Genomic DNA, 27,899 nt, shown 5'->3' on the forward strand with positions numbered 1-27,899 from the left:
AAGTTCCATGCCTGTTCGAACTCCATTACCATGTGACATGTGTTACTTTAACATTCGTATGTGCACAACAGGTTCTATCAGAGAATCAGCACCAAGGACAGATGCCATGGCTATATAACAGTTGTTGTTATGTATATTCTTTTGCGTTCTCCTCAAATTGCTGTTACTCACTATGTTTTATTTTTCACAGTGGATCATGCAACACAGGCCAAGCCAATTAGAGCTCTCAGGAGTAGTTTACACATACAATTATACATGTATTTTCAAGTAGCAATTATTTTTCAATCAGTATGTGCAGGAAAGCAATCAGTAGAGCATCCTGGAGCTAGCATAGTAGTGCAGGCTAGTACTGGCTTCAATCTAGTCACCTCCTGATTTATTCATCAAATACATGTATTCTGGAGGGAAATGCTGGAGGGACGTTCACCCTAAATCCCTTTAACAGTGGATAACCATGTTTACTCTTCTCATGTCGACCACAGGACATCAGAGAGTTTGGCCCCGGTCCCGGAGGTGGATTGGATTATCTCATTCAGGCATGTTTTCAGAACAGATTGATGTCCAAGGCTGATATCTCAGTAACATTATTGACTAAACACATATCCATGAAGAATGGAGAGGGGCACTAAAGGGAAGGGCATTGTATAATATTACATGTAGTATGATATCTAATATCATAATGAAATCAGATACATGGGATAATATTAACATATATCTTTGCATAAGAAGGGACTTGTTGGTCAAGGATAAGAGTGGTGAGGGTGAAAATTGAAAAGAGTAGGGGTCCTTCCTGGTGTGCGTGTGTGTGTGTGAGTTACATTTCAGTCTTACACAGCTTGCACTTTCTAATAGTTAATAATAAAGGTACTTCACGAGACTGGTGTGTTATGCTAAGTTTACTGGTTATGCAAAATAAACAAAAATGTGGTGGAGATTTCTGTCATTCTAACCTTTTTTCTGTCAAGTTTTCTGTGCAAATAATAGTAAGACCAATATTGACATCATTTTGTGTTCTTGCTACATGTGTTTAAGTATGTATAATGTTCATAGATTTCCCAAGGGATTTCCATGTACAGTATCAACAGTTGCAAGAAAGGCCTTCAACACCACACTTGAAATGAGAAGTAGCCCGTTGACCTAGTTTTGATATTGATGTTTTGAACCTTTCATGTGCCCTCAACCTCACACAATGTATCTAAACGTGACAAGAATGACATTTTTCATCAATTTTGCACGATATGGTAGAAACTTCTGTTATGTACAAAATGTACCTTACCCTTCTACATGTAGCATGTCCAATTCAACCATTCCAATCCTTTTATCCACAATCCACAAAAATGCGTCCAATTTTGTCACATTGACCTAAGTGGTTAAAATCCTGGCCTGATTCTAAAGTCAAGTAAAGAGAATGGATAGAAATCCAATGCACCGTAGATTCAATCCAGTTTGAGCTTTGTACAATAATACAACCAATCCACCTCTGCTTACTGTAAATTCATTAAGTAAGTTTTCATTTGAAGTTTGCGGGGACTTTGTTTTGCAGTACTGGGGAAAGGAGCCATTTGTGTCTTTTTGTAATGTTTTCATTGAAGGGGAGGGCATGTGGAAGTTAGACATGCTTAGCCTAGCAATTTGACAATACAGTAGTCAGGAGAGGTCACCGCAAAAAATATTCTACCATGTGCGGTATCTACATTTGAATCACCCTCTCCACCTATCCAGGAGGTGCCTGTATAAGTCTGGCTCAGGTGCGACGGTGTGAAAATGTAATCATTCTCATCACCTTGACTTCTCATTGCCCTCTGCCTATATTGATCCTAGCCTGTGGCCCCATCATAGGAGCTATTACTACCCCTGCCTACAGCCAGAATTAGAACAAACTGTCCAATTTGCCAGGCTAAGGAGGAGAATACCACCTCTTGTACATGATAAGTTAATGAAACAACTACACAACAATGTCAAACAGGTTATCTTGAAGCTATAATTTTGTAGAAGCTAATTTAAAGGTGCTAAAATCAAAAACAAATTCTAGTAAGAGCAAATAGTTTCACTTTTTCCCCACATATCAACATCATGATTTTCCTTGTAGTTGATGAGCTTTTGATATTGATAAATTCTGCATGAAAGGTCATCTTTGTTTGCAGATGAGGTCGGTAAGATCAAACATTTAATCAAACAATTGACAGTATGTTGTTGTGCAATGACTCACAAAAAAGAATTCCAGAAGATCTTCAGTCAATTTTCGTCATTTTGTATACTGACACTCTTTCTGACCTTTCAGAAACTTAACGGCATCTTTTAAAAACATCTTTGCTTAGACCTGTCCTCACAAGACTTCTGTAACTTCCTTTCAGCATCAAAGCTGACTTCAGAAAAAGGAGACAAGCTGTAACCTCCTACATAACAAATTGCATCTAATTGATCATGATATGCTCCTCTCCCCGTCCACGTAATGTTTCCTGAACATGAAATTGGATTACCCACCATTCATCCCCATAAACCCAGGTGGGGTAGACCTGCCTAGCAATTCTGCAGCCCGACCTTCCCCTGACCCAGCGCTCGTTTAGACCCGGCATTGACGGAGTACCTCTTTTTGTTTCAAGGACAGAGGTATGATAGCAGCGGACCTGGTACTGCCTTACACACCTCCTCATCACCAGGACACAGCTGTACCAGCCTGCCATAATGAACACACTCATTTCCTAACACCGTCATCAATTCTCCAGGAACTCGAGTTTGTTGCCGAGGTCTGCCCAGTACAGTATTACTGCAGGAAGACTTCAATTTGAAGATTAATGATGGCGTGTTATATGGGATTTTGGGATCAAATAGCAATTATGTACAAGTTGGGGGTGGGATAGTGCACTTGGGATATAAGTGGTCCAAATTAAAGAACTTGTAACAAATTGAGATCCAAAATAATGAAAAAATTGTACTATTGACAGCAGTTGCATATACTGTAATTTGCTAACCACAAATGTAATACCGTAAAAGCTACCTTTCCTGAACAATTAATTCAATGATATTTATGACGTAATCTATAAAACTTCCTCCCCACTATGAATGAGCTCATCCAACCTATCCCCAAACAATGACTGAAATGCCTAAAAATGACGAAAAGCAGAGTAAAGGAAGTAGATATAATCTTGACTATAAAAGCCTGGAACAGATTGACTGACTGTGCAAAACATACTCTAGATTTAGAGATATACAGAAGAAAGAAATACACACTGCACCTATCTCCTATCCGCTGCTCTAGGCTACAGAATATGCAACTTCTTCCCAATATCTCTGGTGTTTGGTAAAAAGGACAGCTTACTGCAGAATTACATGTAACATTGTAAGTATGGCTATTGAGGGTGAAACCAGCAGAGTGTGTTGAGGTTAGATAACTCCTGTCAGGCAATATGCTGTGTTTCATATTGGACAAGGCTGTTAAAGGGAGGTACAGTACATAATATGTAATCATTCAGCCAGAATTACAATAAAGCAGCATGCAGCTATGATAGTATTATTACTTTGAAACTTCAAACAAGGTATCTTATAAAGTCTTGTTTTATAAGTTGTTTAAATCTTATTTATTTGTAAAAGAGATCTTGGTAATTTATGATAATTTCATACTCTACAAACTACCCTAAACTATAACTGTAACATTGTAAGAACACTCCAGCAAGGATACTAAATGAAAAAGATTTATTGAGAAGAAACTTAAGCTGTAAATTCAGGGGTTAAAATACCCGGTCTCGCAGTCTCGCCGCGCAAGTAATTTTTTCTGTGCGAGACTTATTCGGAAAGCCAGGTTGCCCGGGGCGCAAGTTATTTTTACAGCGGCTGGGTTTACGGCCACTCAGCTTCTGAAATAAATAGTGCCGCGGTCCCGCCTGATTGACATGTGGACCGGTTCGGACCGTAAAAATTTATCGGTCCGGTCCGAAAAAAACGAAACGTCGGTGGACTGTTTTTTTGGACCGGAACAAAAATCCATACTAACTGATGATCACTAGATACAAGGAAGCCAGCCAGGAAAATGAAAATCCAGCATTAAAATAAAAGAAATTTACCTTAGTTTCCGTACCTCTCATTTTGCAACAATATTCTCCATATTTTCGTTACCGATAGTCATCTAGAAATCATAAAGGGAACTTTACAGGCCGCGTTTGGTTCGAGCCGAAAATCAGTGATTTTAGACCACATGGTCACACTGTGCCGCTACAGCCACACATAAATTTTCACTCGAAATGAGAAATTAGCACCCAACAAAACGGACCATTAGTTTCCCAAGGCTGTATTACTCTTTTGTTCTTGTGGTCAACTTGTTTTCTTTGCTTGAATTGCGTAAAATACCAAGGAAAATACAAGGAAACTTCGGCAATCGGCTCGAATTTTGAGACGAGCGGCGGCCATCTTGGAATTTGTTGTTTATGCATGCCTGCAATTTGGCCCAAACTGCTAGAGGGCGATGTGATTGGTTGGGAAGTTTAATGTATTAATATATTCGGTTCTGAGGTTTTAGCCATAGAGGACAGTAGAGGAGAAGTTTGATAATGATTAGAACGGATAAAATGGGATAAAATAAAATTAAAAGAGGATAAATAAAATAAAATTAAATCTAAAAAAATAAAAATAAAATCTAAAAAAATTTTAAAAATAAATAAAAAAATTTGTATTGGTTGCTATACATTTAATATTTAGCAATGATCATTTAGCAAAAATTATTTGGTACTGATAGTCTGGTATCCAGAATCAGGTACAGGTACAGGTACAGGTCCGGACCTGGACTCTGGACCTGGACCTGAAAGAGCGGAACAGGTACCCACCCATATGAAGGCAACATTTTTTAATAAACAATTGATGATGTTTGACAGCTGTTGTGTTTGCTACTTGATAAACAAACCTATTAATTGATAAAAAGAAAGGATAATGGATATGGGGTAGCAGATTTGAAGAATCCAGATCCTTTGAAATGGGGCAACCTGAAATCCTGATGGGGCAACCTGGCTTTTGACCCAGGTTGCCGCCCGGGCAACCTGGAAAAAAAAAGTATTTTAACCCCTGAAATTGTAATAGATATTGTTTATGGCTCATTAGGCCACACCTATTTAATTTCTTGGTTAACAGATTTTTCTAGAAAAATAATGGAGCGGGCGGGCGAAAAAAAAATAAAAATAAAAACAAGCCTAGGCATCCTATTATGGCCCAAAATGGTACGATAGGAGCCATGAAGTCAACACACCAGGCCGGTTCAAAATTTAAACAATGAATTTTGAACTTTTAATGATACCACTGCATTGGACAATGGAATAACTGTTACAATTAGGAAGAAAAGGACTATTTTTAACTGTTCAGGGCAAAATATGAGCATTTTGCAGTTGATTCTGAATTTTTATTTTTATTTTCAAATTAGAAAAAAATGAAGCGGGCGAATCCGTTAACCAAGAAATTAAATTGGTGTGGCCTTATTGCATTATACAAGGTTGAATGGTACTGGGAACACAGATCTACAATTGTATGTACCGGTCTTTTGACATTCTACAACATTGCAGTTCTACCACAGGCACAAAACACCACACTCATACTTTGGCATTGACTTGTAGTCAAGGTCAAAGTCAAAGTCATCAATGTACTGACTGATACACTGTGCCTGTGGTATAAGCCAAAAGCCTATAAGCCTTTTAGGAACTGTTTTAGGTGAAAGAAATTGGCCAGATGAGAAAATGAAGCATCCAGCAGGGCCTAACCATATAATGTACAAGCAACCAATCACAATGTCATGCTTGCACAAATACAAATGCATCATACACATTTACAATTAACTACTGAGCAATGCTCATGCATAAAGGCTTGCAAATTGCAATCAACAGCATGACAGTTAATACCAGTAACTCTCTCCAGATAGCTTGTCACTAATGAAGCAACAGTATCATTGTTACTTTTTACATAAATCTGGCAGTATAAGTGTAGGACTACAAGATTCATGAATTGTACACTTGCATACTGTGTCAATCTACTGAAAAACTCATAAAAATCCAGTAAAACGCACTCGTGTCAACTGATATACTGCATGAAATAGTCTTGTATTAGAATACACGTAATAATACCATTTCAATGAACACAAATACGTCATTGTCTGAATATTAAATAAATGTATAATTAAAGAATGAAATTTGAACTACTGTTACAGTACCTGTTTGTAATAATATTATATTGAAATTTTAGATGTACATGTAGCTATATTTTGCATAAGTGGCACGTCGGCAGAACATACTGCACCTTCGCAAAACCCGTAATGTATTGTGCATAGCACTTTGGCAGACGTCTCATATAATAAGGTCAAATTTGCACATATAAGGTTAACATCCCATCTGTAGTTTCCAAATGTTAAGTCAGAAAATATGTTGTCTGCAACAGGCAAAATTATGATGTAATGTTGACCAAAAATTGTACGAAAACCGTGAAAAAATCTGGGTTTTGAGCAGGCCCAGTTCGTTTTGCCAACGTGCTTCTATAAGTTTATTCTGACTGACCTGATGGCCCCTGCAGGCTGTGCTGTAAGGGCGATGTCCTGGGGGATGTTGGCCTCCTCTGCACATTCTTTCACCAACACCTCCTGTGCAGTCAGCCCTGCTGTAAAACCACCTGCAGTCTGAGGTAAAAAACAGGGTCTGTCCAGTAAAGGCACAGTCAGTGTCGTAAAATTTACCTGTCAGGTCATGGGAATACAGTTGAAGATCTACAACAACCTTTATTATTACCTACATCAGCTACATATAGCAACGAGAAGCAGTACAGCAATGAGCTCTGAGGAAGACGTCTGACTGGCATCAAAACATAAGCAGGTCTTGCAAAAAAAGAAAGCCCCAATATCTTATGTTTTACCGACCAGACTAAATTATTTTCAAACAAAACAAAACAAAAAAAACAAAACAAAACAAAACCTTTTCTGTCACAGAACAGCTGAATTTGTATGACATTCCCTGGATGTCTAACCTTCATCGACGCAACTGTAGAGCAGTCGATCAATCAAAGTCCTGAGTCCAATTCCTAACTTGATGTGTAACAACTGACCTTGTCTCCATCAAGGGATGTCTTTTTCATATGAAAAAATTCAGTTCTACGTATACTAACTGCCATGTTAAATAGCTACTTACTGTTAGAACAAAAGATTAAACAGGTGTAGCCTCACCACTTGGTCCAGTTTGCCAGGGTAAGTAGACTTGTTCTTTGCCCTCCTGCCTATCCACATGAGTGGACCCTTCTGAGGATGCTCCACATAGCCGTTCACATGGACACCATACTGTTTCACTCCTAACAGAGCTATAGATATATAAAATATACAGCAGTGTTCAGTTTTTGCCCAGGATCTTCTTCTTCTCCAAATTAATAAGGTCAATGACCACCTGGAGCAGGCAAGCCACCATGGTAGCTGGTGTTGTAGCAGACACCCTGATAACATTATGTAGCAAGTGGTAGGACATAGTTGGAGGGGCTGGTCACCATATTATATGAATAAATGTGTTTGATTAAAGAATTCTGTACTTCCCCATGTGAAGGTAAACGTAATACTATGCATTTTCTTTGCAGTATCCTTTCTGCAGTATATAGTAGGTTCTAAAATTTGAAAGATAAATCCAAACTGTAAAGTCAACATAGAGTCTGAGGAGGTCTCACCAGTGGCAGTTCTCTCCATCCTAAAAACTGGGGGACTGCTTCTCTGGTGAAAAACCTCATACATCTATAGAGTAAACAAAACAACATAAAAACAATAAATTTTTGTCACAGACAAGAATACAAGGGCATTACAAATTATGCACATGATATGAAATATTCCCACAACTATAACTCGTCTGTAACAACGCAACTATCAGAAATTCAACATGACACATTACAGAACCTTTCATATCGTCATGAACAAATTAATGAGGGCATCAATTTTTACACACTGTAGAAATTAAGTCTACAATTGTAAGTTTGTTTGTTTGTAAATGTTTCCCTTACCTCATCTCTCCAGCCCTTCAGTGCGATGAATTCCCCCTCCTCCCTCAGCTTCACCATAACCTCCTGTACTCTGGCTGTTCTCTCTTCATACATCTGCAGGCTGGGGCACAAGGACACCTACATTCAGAAACAATACCAACTGCAGTGACTTACACAAACTTTTTAATGGTGTAATTCAAGTTATGTATATCACTTTATCAGTTTATGTAATAGTTTTTTATTCTTTTTTTTTTGCATGGTCTGCCTCAATAGGAAATTCAAAATGTTAAATCCAGCCCCATGCAGGATTTTTTTTTTCATTTTATTGGCTATTTAATATGAACAGCCAGGACAGATCAACTAGTCTGTGGCTATTGCAAGGGGCTAATACTGCACACAAGACATTGCAATGGAGTTGGACATGGACAACATAACAGTCTATCATGTACTTTGCAGGATCTAGATGTTAATAGAAGCAATTTTTTATTCCGTTGCAGTCTATGTTCTTACCTGTTTGTCTTCCACCATGAAGACATCAGGGAATCTCTGGATGTGTTTCTCCACACCTGGCCAGACCCAGCCCACCTGCTGGTCACCAACCATAAAGGGCTTACACATGGCACGTGAGGAACCTGTCAGGTGCACATGTATGAACGGGTGAGGTACACAACAGGTATGGACAGGTGAGGAACCTGTCAGGTGTACAAGTATGAACAGGTGGGGTACACAACAGGCATGAACAGGTGAGGAACCTGTCAGGTGCATATGTATGAACAGGTGAAGTACACAACAGGTGTGGACAGGTGAGAAGCCTGTCAGGTGTAGTTTTTGTCATTCTTGTGACTCTAACAGGTGGCAATATAAGTTCACACAACAGCGCTTCCTTTTATATATTCACTAAGGAATTCTAGGCCTAGTTGTAAACAATGCATTGTACGTAATTAATGCTCAATGAATGTTTGTCGATTATAGTGTTTCTGATAAGGCATTTAATTTTGTCCCTGGCTCTCTTTTGTGCTTATACTCGGCCATGCGCACAACATGCCCCAGAAGTAGTGTGCTAATAAAAGAATAATATAACATCAAACTCGTTACCGGTAACGACGCCCCCCTCCCCGCCCCCTAATGCAACATACGCACAATCACTATTGACATGGTTCTGCATGATCAAAACACGTCAACACGTCCCTGACAGCATGTGAAATGACCATGAATCATCGACAAGGTTATAAATCGCTCACCAGGCTGAAAAAAGTTGTTGCAACGTCCGACAAGTTTGGAAAGCATGAGTTCCGACCAAGAGGCAGCCATCTTGAATAAATAGCAGCATGTTCGAAACCACAGATTCGTACCTTCAAAACTCTGCTAAGTTTCGACCCAGATCGCTGATACGTTCTATAAAATTCTCGTTTGAGCGAATTTCATGTCCTTGATTTAATCATTCTCTCCAACATTCTTAATGTATAGTAACTCAACGCAGGTTAGTTCCGAGGACAGAGAAATCGTCGTGTTAACACGTGGTTAATGGCAATTCAGCACCAAGGACAGGGGCAGTTTAAAGATGTGCCTGCGAGAACAGAAAGAAAACTTTCCACACATCTACCAGGACTGGATCTCAAGGATCCATTTTAATGCTTAAAATCCGGGGATTCTTGGAAACAAGGAAGTTCTGGGGTTAAAAGCTAACTGAGTAGCGTAATATCAGAATTTTACTAGCATCTAAATGTTGACTTATCTGACGCACAAGATGGTACCTAGAGCCATGATACATGTATGTAGGATATGGACGAAATTCTCTTCTTACGTACAAATAGCTTGGCACTCTCATCAAAAATAAACATTCTGCATTGCAGATGCAAGTAAGATACCGGACATTGTGGTCATATAATTGTGGTCAATCTGTTTGCCCCGCTAGCTATCCTGACACACGCTATGGGAATTTAAGTTTCCTGAGCGCACATCTGACATATTGGTTTAATACCCTGGACACCTATGTCAATAATCATTCACATAGCGCTCAGAATCCATTCTGACAGGACGATTGATTGAATGTAAAGTGTTTACATGCCGCATTAGAAGGTCGTGTTTACATTTGTGTGTCAGATAATGTTTAATACTAGCTCTACAAGCATGCAGAGGATTAGGCATTGAATCGGCTTTTTTTCTTAGGCATTTGATAGGGCTTTCTTTTTTATACTAGTATCTTTTATACTAGGTCACCCCTGGGAGAGCTGTGATTTCCTAATTGTAGTTCATTTGATCTGGTCGAGGGGTGACGCATCAATTACGTCATAGAATATGCCACAAGATGATTAGTATTGTAGGATGAAAATATTTTGACTATTATTGAAACAATAACATCTTCATTAATTTCCATCATACGCACAACACAGATACAATATGTCAAAACTCCTCAGCTTTACAATCTTGACTTGCACTTTCACGTAGACGCATTTCCACAACAGATCAGTTTTAATTAGAAACATCATTTACCTTCTGCATATTCATCAATTAATTTATAGATATTTAGCACGCAGGTCCCATCTGTCTGCGTTAATTAGCTTTGTTTGTTTGTAACATATAAATATTTGTCACAACAACAAGATACATTTATCTAAGTGTAGGATACCACTCCATATGCTTTAATCGTGTTCCTCAAGGATCATTTCCTGGCCTACTAATACAAATAACACGTTTTCATCCCCACCATCTAAAAGTAACTATACATGAAAACCAACATGTTGTCACTGTCATGACAAATTGTGCTCTCGGCGTCTTTTGATACATAATTTATTCACATTCACGCGATAACGGCAATGGCTATGGACGACAATTCAATTTTAGTCATTCGTAACTGTTTTGATGGATTATATGTTATATGTTGTTTTTCTTTTTTGTTTTGTTCCTTTCCTGTTTGTATTGTGTTTTATGGCTTTACCAAAAATCAGCATTAAGTCAACGCTACTTCCCTCTGTTAATAAAGAAAACAGAAATAAATAAAATAGATAAATACGACCCTGCAATAGAGTAAGAACAGCTATAGTCTCACGTTGTTTACGTAAGTGATCACTTTGACATTTAGCGTTCAGTTGGAGATCCAGGTCGGCGGTTGATGCAAATTACTTCCGAGCCGACAACGTCACTTTGACCTTCACGGTAATTACAGACCGACATTTGATACCCGCCAAATGTGCGCTATAGATAGGATATTTACAGTAAAACACTGTCACGTCATGCACTTAAACCTCCGCTTACAGGTATAGCATCCGTAAATAGAGCAAGATCAAATAGCGAATCGATCGGAATAAGAGAACACCACGGCACGCATTCAGCAGGATCTTAAGCTTTCTACGAGATCCTTGTAATAATCGAGATTATAAAAAGTAAGAAAATTATCCTGACGTAGTCATTCTCACGTACTTGTCCAGCGTGCTATTTCATCTGTTTATTACAGACTGTTATTCTAATAGACAAGGTTGTAATTTTAGGAACTGGTGTTTGAAACATTGTGTCCAAATTCCCCCACAGTAATGAATAATTGATTAGGTACAGCTTACCTCCTATCGACCGTGCGAGACCGACGTAATGTCTTTCATTTACACATCTAATTTCTGCCCTAGAGCCCACCTGGTCAGCCCAGAAGCAAGAAAACTATTCCGCCATCATTATATATGTCGTGGCAAATGTATTCGTAAGTGCTGATCAAAGAAACCATAATGAAATTGATATGTGCTCAAGCAATGTGCCGTCATGGTTTTAGTTCACTTAATGGGACAGAGAGGAAAAACAAAACGCAACTGTTGGAGGAAACTGTATAGGCGGGAGGAATATTGAAATTCTGGCATTCCCGGTAGGTTTGAAAGGGAATTCTATCGATTTGTTGGGAGGACAATGAGAGGATGTGCTCTACCAGATGGGTCGTGAAAGGCAAAATGAAATATTCATTCCGCGCACATGCGCACTAGCCGGCTTGGCGTCCCCTTCCCGCGTCTGTGAGGCATCTGACCGCCGCCCTTGGAAAAGGAACCGCCGAGGTGATTTTATTACCGAGTTTCACCAGGATCCATCAAAACTGTAAGTACCTTTCTCTGTACTCCTCCCACACGTGTAGGTAGGTTTTGTTTACGTGAAGCCTGAGGGAGGGGACGGTCAGGGTAACGGGGGGAGGGGCGGTACCCCGCCGCGGAACGCTTCACCTGTCCCGGCCAGTGCTACCGCGTGAGTCGGTACGTACAGTTAACCGTCATATAGCACACAGCAAGAGTAACGTTAAATATTCCATCAGCCATGCGAGGAGAATCGTAGCAAGAATCGCTGCGTGAAAACTCGTAAGGTTTACAAAATCGTCCGGGAGGTGAGATCGTATCCTATATAAAGGGGGGCTAGCTGGGTACGCCCGTGGTCTGTGTAACGGGCTTTTCATTATTCATTGAATATGCGTCCCATATAACCGGGTGATATACGTTAGCAGGTCCTCAGAATACAAGATTGCGGAAGCCATTCTAATCAGAATGTCTGTTGTGTATGCCGGTACGGTACGCATATATATGGGACTGCAAATGCTCTTGAGATTGTGTTTGTCATTGCGCGTACCTAGTGATTCAGGGTCACCTCGTTTCAGCGGGGAATCTTGTTAATGATAGGTGGCTGCTTCGCTCTGCGTGCAACGGAATGTAAATAAGGTCATGTAGGACAGAAAAAATTTAGCAAAATTTTTATCTAGATTCGTCGCTAGAAAATCCCATCCAATCCTTTCAAAGTCGGGAGAACCAAGGACAAACCTGTATATTCTGTGCATTTTAAGGCGAGGGAAAATTGAGAGCGGTCGTGTTGCAGGTAGAGTGGATTAATTTCCACTGCGGAGATTGGAATAGCGGAAACGCGTGGAAAATGGTTTGATGGATGAAGGGACGATCCCCTTTTCTAGGCCGGAGTAATTTGTATCATGGATGGATTATGTTTGTGATGGAGGCTAGTGGCTAACAGTAGATGATATCACATAAAAAGTTATACCGGAATGGAACTTCTAAAACCTCCGTGTTTAACTTGTTATCATCATTCTACCTAGCTATTTCTGTCACTTCTACATCTGATAGCAAACATAAAGGATTGAAGATGAAATTCAACTCGTCTCTAACCGATTGACGTCACTGTACTTTTTGACACAGCAGTTTCTCTTCGATTCCTGCTCTTGTCAGACGCTAATGGCTGCTGAGAAAGCGTGAAGTATACACGTACGTGACGATACGCCTGTCAGCTTTTATTATGATTTGTGTCTGAGCCTACTTGCGTTAGCGCATCTCCCTCACTTCCTTAATTATAAGAACGGATTTTGGTGAACATTCCACCGCAGCGCGCGCTGATCTGATCTTGGAGACGCGCCACGGACCTCCGAATCTCCCGCTGACAAATAGGAGGCTGCCATATAATTGAGGGAAGACCCTAAAAGCAAATGCCGTGCTTACCGAGTTGTGAAATGGCTGTAATGTGGTCCTGAGCTCCGCGCTACCAGATGGCTCGATCCTTCAGCAGGGAGGGGCGGGTCACTCGTATTTTACGGAAAAAAAATGAAAACGTCACCTTTTCTACGTCAGGGACAGAATGAGTTTATTACTCTCTGACGCCATTACCTAGTCGCCGATGCTTATTAAGCCCACTGGCATGGAATGTACAAATTAAATTTCTGAAGTTAAATCTGAATACCGCAGCTTGACGTTCAGAGGAACGTAGGGCGATGTCCTCACACGACCTCCATGTTCCGGAATCAGTGCAGACATTCCGCAGGCCTTCCACATCTCGGAGTGAGAAAAGTTTTTTCCCGCCTGCAGGCTAGCTGGACAGGGCGTGATTATCACCGATGTACCGCGCAGAGAGAGAGGCAAGACGGGAAAATTGAAAAGGAAATTTCAGATCGATACGATGTAAGTCTCTAGACTAAAGTCGCCTTGGGACGCGCGCTTAACGAAGGAATATATCCCTTTGTCTATCTAGTGCCTTCTGGAGATATCCCCTTCATACGACGACATGATTACTTGTCTCATTAGGCTGTGCCATTGTGTTGAATTGGACCGTTCATCACATTTGAATTGATTTCTTCGGTGGATCTTAAAGCGGCGCTGAATCGCGTTTATTCTATCGCAGTGACTTTTGAACTTTTAAAGCTGAACCTAATTCATTGCTACTTCCATTGTACTTTCAATCACACATTATGTTAATTCACGTATACCTGTACTTGCATTATATGTTAGATCTATATTTATAACATCAAATAGTGATGTTGATCTATCTCATTATCATGATCAAGTTGCTTAGCGTTCGAGCTAGCAATGTCACTCAACAGACCATATGTTGCACACACTAATTTAAAAAATAACAGACAGTCTGTCTCCAGATAGTAGTACCCTCAAACTAATTTTGAAATGTTACTACTAGAAACGAAACCATATTAATTTCGCATTATGATAACGCGATGTAGTATGGACTTAGACAATAGACGTCAGAAACGAACACTTCTCATATTCGAATCCAAATATTCTTTATGTAGAATGTATGCATAGCTTATGAAATACATCAATATGCTCGCCTAATAGGATTATAGGTTAAGCATATTAAGGGGGTTTAGCTTGACTGGGTCGGATGGAAACGGAGTAAATGGTTCTTCTAGAAAGAACGCCTCTAGGAGTGATTCCTGTTGTATTTCGCATTCCTGAAACGAAGCCGTTTACACTTGCGCCTCTAAAGACAACCCCTTTATGTAATCGGCGAAGATCTCTCAGATTCATCACCCAGCCCTCAGAGGAGCAGTGCGTACGACTGAGGACTGGATTGTTATTCACGTGATTCGTCATCTTTACAACTGTGCGCCCGGGAGGGTTCCGTCTACCGGGAGTTGGTGACACATCAGTCGGGTCAAACGACACGATAACAACGGAGTATGAGTCATTTCTGAGAGCGGCACGATCTGTAAGGGCGCGAGGAAAATATCTATCTATCTATGATCTATCTACGACACAGTTATGAAACAGATATGTATATGAACATACATTCAAGGCTATATGGATAGATAGATACATAGATAGTTTTCAAAAAAGATATAGATGAGAGTTGTTGACAGATTATTCGGGTCAAGCAACCCAGTAGAGCAACACATCTGATAGGCGCAGGATGCAAGGGCCGCAAGGAAATATTTGTCAACAACAGGGTAGAGTCTGATAGGATAACAAGGGCGCCATGGAAAATGTCTATCTATCTACGGTATGAGCGATAGATATATGTTCATACAAACATACATTCATACCTAGATAGATCCATAGGTGGGTAAAAAGATATTTTCACATTTTACAGGTTTCTGTGGGATGTTGGAAAATGGTAAAAATTGGCAAGAGGAGTTATCCGGCCATAGAATTGCAATTTTAACACATGGCGGACAAATCTGTACTAAATAATAAAAAAAAGATTAATGGATTATCTCTATGGATTATCCCCCTTTATTGCCAATTTCTAGATCAGTCCGCTAAGAGGTCCAGTAGAGACTATGTACGCAGATGTTTTTGAAGTGCTTCAATGATCCCACAGAAGCTAGCTGTAAACAGTGTGACACATGGGCAAGGTTGCCGTTACTGCCGTCAATAGCCTGTAGAGGGAGGGACTGGGAAGAATTACGGAGGTGCTAAGCACGTCTGAACCTCGTTGAATCGTGTGAAGAATTTTCATGCACAAATGTAAAGGATCACTGAGTTGTATTGTATTTGTAACTCCTTCCCATTCAGGTATCACTCATTACACTAATCACCTTTGCGAAGGAGGTCATCTTTTGTCCGCACTGTTTTGTAGCTTAAGAGTATTAATAGAATTGATTTTCATAACCAGATTCTGAATGGGTTTAAGCTTAAGAAAGAGGGGGTTGAAAAATGTCTTCTTCAGTGGGATAATGGGATAGGAGCAATTTGATTTTTTTCGTAGCTCATTAATGGTCCATTAAACTCGCTAGACCATGACAATAGGCATAACAGTAGATACGAGCTAGCAGTTTATTGTAACGTATCTTGAGGTAAAGCAGCCCTACATGTACGCTAACGTGGTCACAAAAGCGTATTGTAATCTTGATAAGAGCCGTGACTTCGCATACATGGAGCCCAATACAACACAAGTACTCTGCATGATGAAAGCACACTTAGAAGTCTTGTAACTGTCAAAGTAATGGGCATATGTGATCAAGGGGTTGACGTGTATTTCCATTTCAATTTTGATATGGCTTTCATCTTGAGAATGGCCGGAGGGCCTTTGAAATTCCATAAACATGACAAAGCACTATGGAAGCAATCAGTCTTCATTGCATGTTCTAAATAAAGCCCCGCGAACTCAATGAAGTATACTTCCAAGGCTTGTTGAAACATTGTCTCACATGCACATCAAAGTTGGCAGACCAAAGAACGTTAAAAAGCAGACGAGGTATGCAATCTACAGACATTACAATCAAGGAAGGTACATTACTAACATTTATGGCCCAATTAGAGTCTATTAAGCAGAGAAACTTAATTTGATGAGGATATTAGAACGATGCGTAGTTTTACAAGTCCCCCATCTTGTCTTCTGCAAAAGTCGCACCTATAAATTTGAAAGTGCAGAATGCCATGATGTACTCGTAATTACACGTAATTACATACACAGATTCACATTTACCTGACGCTACCAGATTTAATTATCCAACATGGCGGACAGCACTTACGTCATAGTCACGTGATTGCAAACACCCCCGCTGCTCCAATGGTGTTCCAAGTACTCCCCCTTCCAACTTTTCCCACCAAGATTCGTGTACACGCCTTCAGGAGTTTCTACACTTAATAAAGTCTATCGGTTAGTCAGTAAAACCTTAAGCATTTTAAAAGCTAGAATGTATTTTCCGTGTACAATAATTGTTTTAACCTCGCGCACTGCACACCACTAGTATCCTTTCAGTTTGTGAACACATCAAATCCACCACATCGATCTTTCTGTCCACCTTCACCCTCGCCTACACCCTAGCTACCCTTTCATGCGCTCTCTGTGGAGAGTTGGAATCGAATTACCTTTCCGTCTACGTTTTCACCTACATACTTCTCACAAGGTCGATGTGCGTCTCTGTAGACTTTACACGACAGATGGCTGGGGCAGGTTTGTCCGAGGAAAGTGGCAGAGTGCGCATTTGATTACGGTTGGAGTACGGGGCCTGACCTTGAATTGGCGAGAACCCAGGCAGCCAGTCGATAAGTGTTTTTGGACAAGGTTGTTCAGGGTTTCTACGTGCCGGGGTTGAACCGATATTCTGCCCTCGAATAGGATGAGAGGGTAGGTGGATGGTCAGAGGAACGGATGGATGGATGGTCAGAGGAACGGATGGATGGATGGTCAGAGGAACGGATGGATGGATGGATGGATGGATGGATGGATGGATGGATGGATGGATGGATGGATGGATGGATGGATGTACGAGGGGTGATCCAAAAGTTCTCGGCCTCACCTAGAAAATAGAGGTCAAACGCGTATTCTTTCGTATAACTGTATACTATGACGTCTTACATCACTGCCCACAAAAATTCAAATTTTTACATTCATTAATTAGCACGTGACGCCCCGTGAAAATGGGGCGGGTGAGGGCAAAATCACAAAATGGCCGCACCAGAAGCGTGTGCCGTGATCAAGTATATCGATAAAAAGCTATGTCTCCTAGGGAAATCCATAAAGACATGATTAAGTCACTTGGTGATGACTCCCCTTCTTATTTAACCACAAAGAACTGGGTTGCTAGCTCTAAGCGCGTCAAGGAGAGCACAAAAGATGTACATATGTCAGGATGCCACAAATCAGCACCATGGACAATCCAGTTGAGGCCACCCATCACATGGTAGTAAATGACAGATGTGAGACGGTCCAACATGTAGCAGGTTTTTTGGCCTGACCTGTGGTACAGTTCCCAATGTTTTGTCAGACATCCTGGGGATGAGCAACCTGTCTGCGTGATGGGTGCCTAGAATGTTGTCTGAACATGACACGTTAAACAGGTTGGGCATTTCAAGGAACGAATTCAGTCCATCAAGGCAACTTACTCAAACGGTTTGTCACCCAATATGAGACATGGGTTCACCACTTTCACCCCCAATCAAAACAGCAGAGCAAATAATTGATGAAGAACGGTTCCCAGCATCCCAAGCGAGTTTTACCCATTGAAAAGGTTTTTGCCTCTGTTTTCTGGGACAGTGAGGGGGTAATCATTATTGACTGCCTGCAAAGGGGTCAAACCATCAATGGGGTGTACTGTGCACCAGAATTACGACAGTTGAGGACAACAATCACAGAGAAAAGGGGAGAAAAGCTCCGAGTTAACGTGCTGTCAATGCACCTGTCCACACAGCACAGGGGTCAGTGGCAGCAGCAAACGAATGTGGCTTTGAAGTCTTACCCCACTCTTACTAGTCACCTGACCTAGCACCGTGGGCCTTCTACCTGTTTCCTAAACTCAAACTCAAGTTCCACGTACGTGGTCAACTTTTTGGATGGTAATGATGGCGTCATTGATGTGGTTAAGGCATTTTTAAGGGCTTAAGACGAAATATTCTTCCATAAGGGAAAGGAAAGCTGGAACATCACTGGACCAAGTGCATTGAAGTTAGAGGAGACTATGTTAAAAAATAGTGTAAGAATTTTTTTTTTGCCATCACGTTTTTTGGGAGAGGCCGAGAACTTTTGGATCACCCCTCGTACATGTCTTGTTGAGTCAGGATGACTCATGGTGACTATACATTGAACACTCACCGTGTTTCATACGCGACTGTACATTGGTATAGATGTAGCTTAGAAGCAATACGATCGTCCGATTGTTAATTATGCAGCTCGAATTTAACTCGAGAAGTAACAGCAAGGCTCCGCATATTCAAATTTTCACGCTTTAGCCATATGCATGAAACACGCACAAATAAACTCCGGTGTGTCTAAAATGATGGGGAACGTAAAGCGTATATATAGAAGTCATGGAAACTTTACGACGGGCTCTATAAAACCAATTTTAACAACCAACTGTAAAGAGGCGACGTTCTATGTCAAGTGGTGATAAATCATTCCGCTTGTCAAAATATCTCGTCTGGCTTTACGACAGTGAAACAAAGATTATGGATTGATGCTGTACTTCTAGGCGCAAAAGTCGATCTCGGACGGAGAGTTACAAGGCAAGTAATGATTTTACATGTACACATAGAGATAGAGAGGGACTGAAGCACGGATGCAGTGAAAGAAATCCCCCTGATTGTGGAGAGGGCACAGCTACGACGACTTCAAGCCGAGAATAGCCTCCCTAAGAGGCTAGGACGGTAGACTTCGGCAGTAAAATAGAGTCAGACCGGCTCGGAGAGTGCATGGCGCGAAAATGATTTCTACTGTGGCCAATTATTCCCCATATTTGGCAAAATTTTATTGTTATTTTAACCCACGTTGTCAGTCTGGTGGACCAAAAAAAGCCGAAAAGGCGACGAAGGTCGACGAGAATGGACGACGTCATGCTCGGTTGTCCTCGCGACAGCTCTCCAATAACCCAAGTTGGATAACATCTGCGACACAGTCCTTGAACTGGATTTGGTCACGTCTTCTAGGAGTCTTATCTATATCTTAAGTGCCCGTAAAACAACAGCCAGGGAGTGCCTGGGGATTTTGCGTTACTTTGTAGTAGTTTTGCCCCTTGAACTCTGTCCGTTCGACGCGCGCTCTTTAAAAGCTACCGCGGACGAGTTTGAGTGCACGGAGATAAAGTAGATAAAAGTAGTTCAATTCACAGTTTTCTGCCATAAATTCCTTCCTTGAAATAGCTCGGACGAGTGCATACCTGATTCTGATGACGGACGTAGAATTTCAAGCAGGCTGTGATAAAACGAACTAACGACAAGAATTTTTCAATAACACGACAGTATTCTTCTTCTAAAAATCACGTCTGTTTGAATTCCTGGATGTGGCCAGACCTACCCCAAGTGCTACCGGATAACCGACCTTTCCATATGTTTAAAGAAATGCATATATAAGTTGGTTAGCTTTATGTATCAATGTAAGGGATGGCAAAGAATATAAACAATTCATGGCTCAGGGCCGTCCAGACCGTTATAGAATCACACAATCCCCGCAGATATCATTAGACAGGACGGACGGGAAGTCATTGTCTCTGCGGTGCAGTTGGGAATGTCGTCGGGCCAGACATGACGTCATGGAGTGGCCTTCTGGGAACGCTAATAATCCTCCACATCCAGGTAGCATTAATGGTCTTGATCTGTTATCATGGGAGGGAGGGAAGTTATTGATGACTTCAAAACTTTAAAAAAATAAGAAAAACAGTTGGAGTTCACTTTAATTGGTTACATTTGAAAGTTTTATGATAAATTGAAGCAGACGTACAGGCTGTTAAGAATTGATGGAGTACTCACCCCTATCCCTCTCGTTGATGATTTAGATTTTTTTAAAGTTTAAGACAACTACATCCTTTTGCTTCTGCCTAAAACTTTCCTCTGCAAAGAGAGAATAATGTGTAAAAAGTTGAAGGACGAGACCATGATTCCTCTCTCTAGCTACAAACCGAATTTCAATAGCCGTTCTTTACACGACAGCCCCGCAGTTTCACGAAGATATGCAGCACCACGCCTCTCCATCATTCACACCGCGCCGGTGCAGATTTCCTCCGAGAGGAGCTGTCCTTCAACTCGGGGAGTCAAAGACAAGTTTGTCGGCTCGGTCCTGCCCCGGCGGGGAGATGCTATTATCTCACGGCAACACCTGGCGCGTCGTGGCGCCGTTTCAATAGACGGCCACTCTGTTCATGGAAATCACCGTGAGATTGCCATCCAAAGGCCTTTCGCTGAGCCCGCGGGGTGGCGATTTGTAAAGCTGGCGTCTTCTGTCATTGGTGAAGCATTGGTATCAGAGTCCATTTGGGCGGATTCATTTCACAGGAAAACTTGTCAATGCCTTTCGGATAGTTTAAGTAACGGTGGTTTGAAGGCTTAGAAAGACTTTGCCTAATACATACTAAACCAACTATCTTTTGCTTCCGGCCTATCTTCCCACCAAGACTTGCCTTGCTTTGTAGGGGGAATTATGAGTATAGCTACAAGACGGAAAGGTCCGGAGTATGTTAGGACATGAAGTTTAAGTCTGCCAAACAGTTGAAGGTAATACAGCAGGATTTCCTAGGTACGATCATTGGATATAAAAGTTGTGAAACAGTTTGTCATACTATGTGGGGAAGGAGACTTTAATGTGAACCTATAGAGGTCGGTAACACTATAATAATGTTCCTACTCTTCTATACTGTAGTATAGGAGTTTTCAAGATGCTCTTTCAATGTGATACAAGAGATAGGTCGCTTTGTACCCAGTGCTAAGGCATGCAGGAGGGCTTCCATGACGATATAATTAAATCCTTATCACTTACATACATGCATACCGATGATTCTATTCCACTACTGTGAGAGAAAAGACATGCCACTGGTAGATAACCACTCCGTTGTGCATCACAGTAAGGTTTCCATTTCCTGTAAGGGTGAGCCTGTGCGAGATATCAGCAGTAGACTCCCATTTGGCCATAGTTAACAGTAGGTGCACGTATGGTAGAATTAGTACTCTCTTAACATCGCGACGAGCTTGCAAGATTTTCAATTATTAGGGCTTCGGAGTGCAGCAAAGCGTCGAAAAATTGCTCGTAAAAATTCTTCACCTTGCAATCAGGACGCCCTGCAGTGTTCTCCCATGGCTCAACTAGATGCAAGTAATTCCTGAAATAATGGCTGGTCTGTGTTATCTACTTCGTCGTAAACAGCTGGCTGTCCAGTGGTGATATACCATATGCTTATGTATGGTTTACTCTCCCAGGTAATGTTGTAGTTTATAGGGTGTCATAGAAACCCGGATTTTTCATGGATCAGAAGTTTGTTCTTCTCCAACACAATACTAGTACTTGAAAACTATAGACGCAAATGCGAAGTCATGCTTAATACATTATGGGTTTCGCGCAGGCGCAGTACGTTCTGCCGACGTTCTCTTCTTAGACGCCATATTGGTTGGTGAAACCCGAGAGAGTCATACCTGACGTTATACATTTCCATATGTAGTTTGGGTCATCCTTACGTAGCTGTGATCAAATATAAAAATTCAGATTTACCTGACAACTTCCAAGTTTAACCATCTAGCATGCCGGACGATACTCTTATATAACTTATATTACGCTGTGAGTATCGTTCGGCATGCGATAACTATTCTTCTTCTAACTTCCCAAAACCCACAAATTTTGGAAAAGGTGGGACATTGCGTCTTCCATGGTTTACAGATGAGAAGTCAAACCCTTCAGACATAGTTTTAGACATAGTTATAGTTATAGACAGCTACCTTTCATCATGCAGACTTTAGTTATTTTATACTCACATATGTTTCAATGTTCTTTTATGTTTGTAATTTGCAATTAGGCTCCGGGCATGAATTTGCAATAAACTTCTATATATAATCACGTGGCTGCGCACACCCAGTACAAACGTCCTCTCAACGTGCAATTCTCGATGAAGACGATAGCGACTGTGACGGATGGAGGCCACTCTACTGCAGCGTCTGAACTATCCAGGCGAGAAATTACCTACTGAGTCTAGAAAATGGTTTTTGGATTTAGAATTCGGTCCCCGTTACCATTACCATTGTGCAGTAGCAAGACTGACTGACTGCTCGGTACGTCTATCTGATATAGCTTCAAAGGCGATTTGCTTCTTTGATCATTCTCTGAACATCCTGAACACCCATCTGAACATCCTGAACATCCAACTATTTGCGTGGATTTTTTTTGCATAACCGGTAAACCGCCTATAGGCGTAACACAACCGTTTTGTACAGCAAGTACACGCTGTGTGTGAGCGCCGGTAAGGTTTGAACCACTTATTGTTGATGATTAAACATATTGTCTTCATTGGTTGCCTCTCATGCTTGTTTTGATCATGACGATATATCCAAATAAGTCTGTATGCAAGTGGCAACTTAGTGCTCCCCAGAGCCACCCTAGGGCGAGAGCTTACATATAGACAAAGCAAAAGCCCCGCAGAGAAAGCTTGGTGAGAATCCGTAGAGAAAATGATTTACTTCTTGAGAAAAACCCTAGGGGTAAAAACCTATAGAGTAAAGAAAGGCTCAGGACAGCAACATACAAGTGTCTTCCACATACATCAAGTATCCTCTAAGGACTGGCGTCCACGCTGCCGTGCTGGGATGACTCTCAATAGGAGAAGGGCCAGGCAGCCTTGAACTCTAGCCTGAAGCAAGGCATCACTGCACACAGAAACCCCGCGCTTTTTTCTTGGTACTAAGCCAGCGGATGCCTGAGTGCCTTGCGTGAGAAGAAGAGCAGAAAATACACGTGTGACGTGTGGGGCGTTTGTACGTGACGTCACGGCAGCCATGTTGGCTGGCTACACCTGGAAGAATCAGACCTGTCATGGAGCTCTTTTCTACCTCCATGGACCTGTGTACAATATCACAATGACGTAACTGCAATAACGTACACAAATTTGAATTCGCCTGACAACCTTCAAGTTCAACGATATAGCATGATGGACATTGCGAAAATTTTAACCATGTTTGTACAAATATTCTATATTGAAAGTTTGGCCCAAAAAACGTTGCTTTTGTCATGTCTATTATCATCATTCAACGTTGAAATATCCCTCACGTCCTACTGGCTTTGTGAAAAGAGCAGTGGGTTTACCTCGGTGGTTTGTCTACAAGCAATCATTCATACATAATGTAAATGTGGGATCAGAAGTCACAATGGGGGCAAACTAGACCGTCAGAGATGACGAGAGGAGGGAAACACGTGGATCATCGGATTGAGAGATGGTTGTTCGATAGTAAATACAATACATCAAACGGTCTCTGGGTATATAAAAGGATTTCCCTTTACACACAGTACTCGATCACAGATATGTTTCACTGTGCTGAAAGTGTACGAACGACACGCTTAACAATTTTGTCACATTAACATCAGTTTTTCGTCATCAATACTATATTTAAGTCATCTCAATGTTGAGATGACTTACGGTTTTTTATTCCATCGTCTATACCTGTTTCGTACGTTTTTATTGTGTCGTATTAATTGCACCCGACATGTTCAGAGATTGTATTGTTTATCCTTTTTATTTTAATCAGTGGCAGTTTAAATATCATATGCCAGAAAGAAATCTCATGTTCTTAGTGTGCGTCGTAGCTGCGCACTGACCGCTTGTCAGTCCCTACATACCGGTACAGTTTGGGTGTGGCAGGCGGTGGTCTTCAAATGGGGCTCCGTCTCCCCGAGTCACCGAGCGGGCCCCCGCGTTCATTATCTATTTAGGTAGCCGTTTTGTATCCGTTCATGTCTTGGCGGATTACGCTGACCGTAAAGCACACTTAGTGTCCGCCACCACGCCACGGGTGATTACAGAAGCCACAACTCTTGTCTGTAGTGATCAGCGTTCATTCTCTGCGAGGGTGTTTCGGAATGTAGATCTAGACTCGGGGCGTAGCGGACAATGGCTACAGTAATAGTGTGGGCAGACGGACGTAATGGACGCTGTAATTGACCAGGCCTGTCGGCTGGAACCCACAAACCCTGTCAGCCCGTGGCGCATGTGGAGTAATCACGCGGTTTCCAGGAACTGGTCTTTGATGAACAATATACGTTATGCTGGGAATAGACATTTGGTATTATTGCCATTGGCTTTGACGCCATCTCAACTCCCTAGTACATATGTACTGTAAAGCTAATACTAGTGACTACCTCTGCAGAATTTGGGACACAAAATCTTTACTAAAGATTGTCTTGGCCATGATACCCCAATCTCAGTGTGAAATATGAAATTTATAAGTAAACTGAAAGACCCGATGGTGGCTCCAGGTCATCCTATGGACGTCTCGGATGACCTTCAGAGCGGTAAGGATAACCAGAGATGACCCTCTGGTTTGAGGCAGATGTTTCATCAGAAGAAATGAACGAGCCAGGGGTGAAGTTGTATTCTTTCAGCGATTGGGTGGAGTGAGGGCAAAAACGGGTGCAATAGTGTTATGTTCCTTCTCTTCTTGATGTCGAGTTGCCTGGTGTCTCGTAAAACCAGCTATTACTGGCTAATATGACGTCTCGCAACCTGTAATCGGAATAGCAGTAAATAGGGCACCAATGTCGACTACCATAACCCCCGGCTTATGGATTGTAATGTGCACACATAATCCTAGTATGACCTAGGAGGCCTTGTGTCAAAGGTCAGTTATCGATCCGCCATCTTCGACCGCGGTGAAATGATGAGGTATATATCGCCCCGCCCTGTCCTGAGCACCTGGGGCACAGAGTCACCCGGGCCGCTTTCATGGCTCACAAATGACACTTAGCTTTGATGGAATGGCCGTTAAATGGCAAGAGGCCCCCTCCTGTTTATATGGAAATGCCGCTGCAGGCACCCTATTACACTTACACTGTATTCAGCCGGATGTCTTTGGGTCTGTATTGCTCAAACAACCTTATGAGGTTGAATATTTATTTGTGCATCTTTTATACATATAATCCATACATATACTTTATATATGTATATAACAGTTATATATATCGTCTCTGCATAGAATTTTTATCTTCAAGACAAGGAATTTTGGGTTTGCCTGCTTTTTGGACACATTGCATAGTCAACAATCGACGCCATTTTAAATGAACACCATTATTGCCTGTATTAATCCCTCGTTATCATTATTGTAGGTGATTTCCGTGTGATGTTAAAGAGAAAAATGTAAAAAGTGCTCGGTGACTTTGGGCCTCCCAATCTGACCTTACATACACCTCATCCCACCTGGACCAATTTTTTTTATCTATCAAACCCAGGGGTGATTTGAAGGCCCCCAAGCGGAGAGGCATCAAAACAAAGCCTGTCAACAGTACAATGTGAAGTCCTGCCTAATGCTAGGGTCACATTTCCAAACCGGGGCCCGGCCGGGCTGTTTGCGAAAAATAAACGATTCGTATCAAGAAAATTCAAATAGTGCTCATTATTGAGTTTTCCAACTTGATTTGATTTGATTTGATTTATTGAAATTGTAACAGTACAAGACAAGTGGGACACAGGCAGCTGTTGCTGGCGTTGTGTCCCACACATAGAAACAAATACAGGACAGACATAACTCTTGAGTTAAGTGGGAAAAGTCGTGTTAGTGCCTTTCCCAAGGGCACAAGAACTTTTTGTGTTCTGTTGTTTTTATATCATACTTTTTGTTCCCGCAAACTGCCCGGCCGGGCCCCGGTTGGGAATTGTGACCTTTAGTATAACATCAATTGCAACAGTCTTACAATTGTTAACAATAGCCTTACATACATATGTTATCTTCTACCCAGGTCTACGTTGATGCATGGCGTTATTTACGGTGCCATTGAAGAAAAAACGATTTGTGTATTTCATGTCATTGATATTATCTGTAATGCTTGGGGTATAGCTCAACTTGCATCCCATTTTGTATTCATGCCATAAAGTATAAACCAAAGATAGCACTTCCGGTATCGACAACTGGAGTATAACCATACGTCAGTGAAAGATAAGTCTCATATTATGAGCAATCTAAAAGAATTATGTAGTTCCCGCACAATACATCCAGGCGCTAAAGCACTGTAAAAGTGTTCTGATACACTTAAAACCCAATTATATTTGTAGAATAGAAGGGTTACATGTGAAGGATACTGGCTTAAAATGATCCAATGCGCCATTAGCTACAGTAGATCTAAGGTATTAGCGACCACCATCCATTTCTGTGATGACAGGAAGCGTACGTATGTACGTGTGATGGCTCCCCTGTGTGGTCCAAACCTGCCCGGAGGACGCAAACATCGCCCTCCCGGGGCCTCTAACGTTTCACGGCCCGCCTCAGCAGCCAATAACTCTCGCTGACGTCAGTCGGTATATCTGCCTGGATAATCAATTAAGCGTTTCTGTTCCACATCCAATTCCCCTTTAAGACGAGCGTTTCTAATGGTGAGATGAGTCTAGATACGCCTGTCTGCTGGGATGACTCAAATGTTTGATTCCGTGCATGACAACATAGCCTGCTCACTGAGTACTCGACTGAATAACTACGGTTTTTGCAATAGAGTTGTAAGCTTACTATCGTTTAAGTAAGGTGCTTAAATAGTGTGTACGTTATAGCGTTACATGCATTTTTATGATATCGATTGTCAAGGTCAAGACTTATCAAACCACACCTGCACAAAATAACTGTGTAGATTTTACTTATTTCACGCTCTTGTGCTCGTGGCAGATTTCCAAGCAATAATTTCTGGTCTGCTGCCTTTTTGATGATGGTTCAGAAGATCAAGGAGCATTATCTCATTTCTCTCTCCATTGCCCTTATATTCAACGCGCTGGGACGGTCAGCCTTCTCTCTGTAAGTGAGGTCAGCTGTGTCGTTGTCTCGCGAGAGCTGATGATGTCTCGCGAGTTTTTATGCTGGTCCGCATCGCGAGTGAGGTGGCTATGCACGCCCTCTCTGGTATCATTACGTTATGTTAGTCTTTCTACGACTTTTCCTCTTTAGAAACTATCTGTAGATTGCAGGAATTACTTTCAAACAGATATGCGTAAACCAACAGCAACAAGAAATAGTGGTTATGGATGCTTTTATGCTGTATGACGCCTAAACGAAACGCTTACTACTCTAAGCATGTACATGTATTCTGCACAGCTAGAATAACCCGTGTGACTCACAACACCGAATCTGACGAGCAAAAATCTCTCTTATCTACGCCAGCAAACTACACACACATTGAATTCTTGGCCCGGGAGCACTAACTATATTGCTACTTTTATGAAAAGCACGTAACACACCGATGGCCGCCTACAAATCCAGTAACACCAAATTGTTTATTACTTAAGATGA

The 27,899-nt window shown here is 41.5% G+C and overlaps 2 protein-coding genes across 9 annotated transcripts in view; one reads left to right on the top strand and one right to left on the bottom strand.

Annotated features, from left to right (window-relative positions):
- LOC109467106 (nudix hydrolase 20, chloroplastic-like) overlaps window positions 1–27,899 on the bottom strand; it is a 44,353-nt gene that overhangs the window by 7,347 nt on the left and 9,107 nt on the right. The window contains exons 1-6 of one of the 3 annotated variants that reach the window (XM_019765019.1): window positions 9,216–9,299; window positions 8,485–8,606; window positions 7,996–8,112; window positions 7,669–7,732; window positions 7,184–7,314; window positions 6,525–6,643 (exon numbers count right to left, since the gene is read on the bottom strand). In XM_019765019.1, the coding sequence (XP_019620578.1) occupies window positions 6,525–6,643; window positions 7,184–7,314; window positions 7,669–7,732; window positions 7,996–8,112; window positions 8,485–8,606; window positions 9,216–9,285 (623 nt within the window). In that variant the 5' untranslated portion in view covers window positions 9,286–9,299. Of the gene's footprint in view, window positions 1–6,524; window positions 6,644–7,183; window positions 7,315–7,668; window positions 7,733–7,995; window positions 8,113–8,484; window positions 8,609–9,215; window positions 9,300–27,899 lie in introns of those variants that run through there. The other 2 variants (XM_019765020.1, XM_019765021.1) reach the window with 2 other exon arrangements.
- Window positions 11,936–27,899, top strand: part of LOC109467104 (synapsin-3-like) — a 61,742-nt gene continuing 45,778 nt past the window's right edge. For all 6 annotated transcript variants that reach the window (XM_019765013.1, XM_019765015.1, XM_019765016.1 and 3 more), the window contains exon 1: window positions 11,936–12,048. The gene's annotated coding sequence lies outside the window, so the exon portion shown is untranslated. The remainder of the gene's footprint in view (window positions 12,049–27,899) is intronic.

Source organism: Branchiostoma belcheri, unplaced genomic scaffold (genome assembly GCF_001625305.1).
Source record: "Branchiostoma belcheri isolate BF01 breed outbred unplaced genomic scaffold, Haploidv18h27 scaffold175, whole genome shotgun sequence".
Classification (NCBI taxonomy): domain Eukaryota; kingdom Metazoa; phylum Chordata; class Leptocardii; order Amphioxiformes; family Branchiostomatidae; genus Branchiostoma; species Branchiostoma belcheri.